At 32.1% G+C, this 1,820-nt stretch overlaps 1 protein-coding gene across 1 annotated transcript in view; it reads right to left on the bottom strand.

The window, feature by feature from the left end:
* Nucleotides 1–1,820, bottom strand: part of LOC107694862 (inter-alpha-trypsin inhibitor heavy chain H3-like) — a 20,993-nt gene that overhangs the window by 10,075 nt on the left and 9,098 nt on the right. The window contains exons 11-12 of the mRNA XM_016494555.1: nucleotides 484–663; nucleotides 187–314 (exon numbers count right to left, since the gene is read on the bottom strand). Coding sequence (XP_016350041.1) covers nucleotides 187–314; nucleotides 484–663 — 308 coding nt within the window. The remainder of the gene's footprint in view (nucleotides 1–186; nucleotides 315–483; nucleotides 664–1,820) is intronic.

Raw genomic sequence — 1,820 nt, 5'->3', positions numbered from 1 at the left:
TGTCACTAGTTAAAATTGCTTATTTCTCTGGATTTAAACATTCTTCGAAACATTTGGGATAATGTTAAGTACACAAGTCAGCAAAATATATAAAACTGTTCTAGTGGTTTTTGGATATTTTAATTAAAAAAAAACGTACATATTGTGCCTTTAAATTGCAGAATGTCAATTCACTCATAAACTTACTGTCTCTCCAGAAGCTGCTTCACTGTAAGGTAGGCCCACAATCTCTGCATGAAATCTTCATTCTCAGGTGGGACATCACTGGGGTCTTTTGTCAATATAGTGTCCTGATACATCACATTGTTGCCTTTCTGTTTAGAAATAATAATACTAGTGAATACTTTTTATTAGGAATGCTGTCAGTGCCACTTTCACCCATAACCTACTATAAAAACAAAGCTATTATTCCCAACTCCTATACACAATCGACCAGTGATACTAATAATATGCCACTAAAGAGAAGATTAGTGAAGATCTTACTGATACTGCGATGACTTCAGTGGTGAAACTCTCCACACTGTTGTCTGTGATTTGTCCTGACACCACAATCTCAGAGCCATTGAAGTACAAGCTAAAGCTGGTCTTGGTAAGGTTTGTCCCTCCTGGGTATTTAAGTTGAATATCAGTGAGGAGAGGGATGGCAACTTCTTCATAGAAGCCCTAAAAATCAAACAAACTTTAAATGCGCTCAAAGACAGAACCGTTCTATGGAAGCATATGGGCAGCAAAATTCATTTTGAAATGTAATATGCAAAATGACAATGCAATATGTAAAATGGCAATGTATTTTTGTGTTTAAATTTACATTTTCCCATACATATGTGCAACATTTAGTGCAAAATTAAAATGAAAATTCAATTATATAATTTACATTTGCCATTTCTACACTAGTTTTAATATGTCAATTAAAAACATATTTTAACACTTTATAAGTTGCAAAAATTAAAATGAAATTGTATTACCCAAATTGATTAGATATGTTTAACATGTCCAAGCAAAAACTGTAGCAAAATTATCATTTAAATGCCATTTTTCCTAAATGCATTTAAACTTACGGGTAGGACAATTGAGATTGCATTTTCATCGTGATACCGCATGATAATTAGGGATGGGCGATACCTCTTATTTTATTTTCGATCCGATAACAATATTTTCAAGCCCAGTATCGTCGATATCTATACTGATACCGATACCTCTAAACTAAACTGATCTTTTAAATTATTAAAAGAATATAATCAGTAATTATACTCACTTAATATTAGATTTTAAAGCCATGTTTTTTAACATTTCATAGGCCTTTTTTTGTTTACATTGTCATAAATAATATATACTATAATTGTATTTTAGCCCTTTACTGGGGCAGTAACCTCAAAGGTGCAACTATACCCCTAAAAGGGAGCATATTAGTACCATACAAGTATGCATGCTTTAAGGGTAGATAAGTTACAAAGGTGCACCTTTGAGGGTGCCTCATGAAAAATAAACATGGTGTTACATAAGTATTAAAATGTATTATTATTATTACCATGGTAAATTTGTGGTTACTGCAGTTGTACTACAAATACTGTGGTAAACTGTGGTTACTGTAATAAAACCATGGTTAATTTTTGTAAAAGGCTGCCAGGCTGTAGTACCCCTGAAGGTGAAACTTTAGCATATTTTTTTTCTGACAGATTTATTAACAGCAATTACAGAACATAACGCAATCCATTTGAACTTTTTTTTAAGTCTCATGCTCACCAAGGCTGCACTTATTTGAACAAAAAAAAAAAAAAAAACAGTAAAAGCAGCAATATTGTGAAATATAACAATTAAAA

This window comes from Sinocyclocheilus anshuiensis, unplaced genomic scaffold, assembly GCF_001515605.1.
Source record: "Sinocyclocheilus anshuiensis isolate Anshui unplaced genomic scaffold, SAMN03320099.WGS_v1.1 scaffold294, whole genome shotgun sequence".
In the NCBI taxonomy this organism is placed as follows: Eukaryota; Metazoa; Chordata; class Actinopteri; order Cypriniformes; family Cyprinidae; genus Sinocyclocheilus; species Sinocyclocheilus anshuiensis.
The sequence above is the reverse complement of the archived record's forward strand: the minus strand, read 5'-3'. Positions and strand labels throughout refer to the sequence as shown.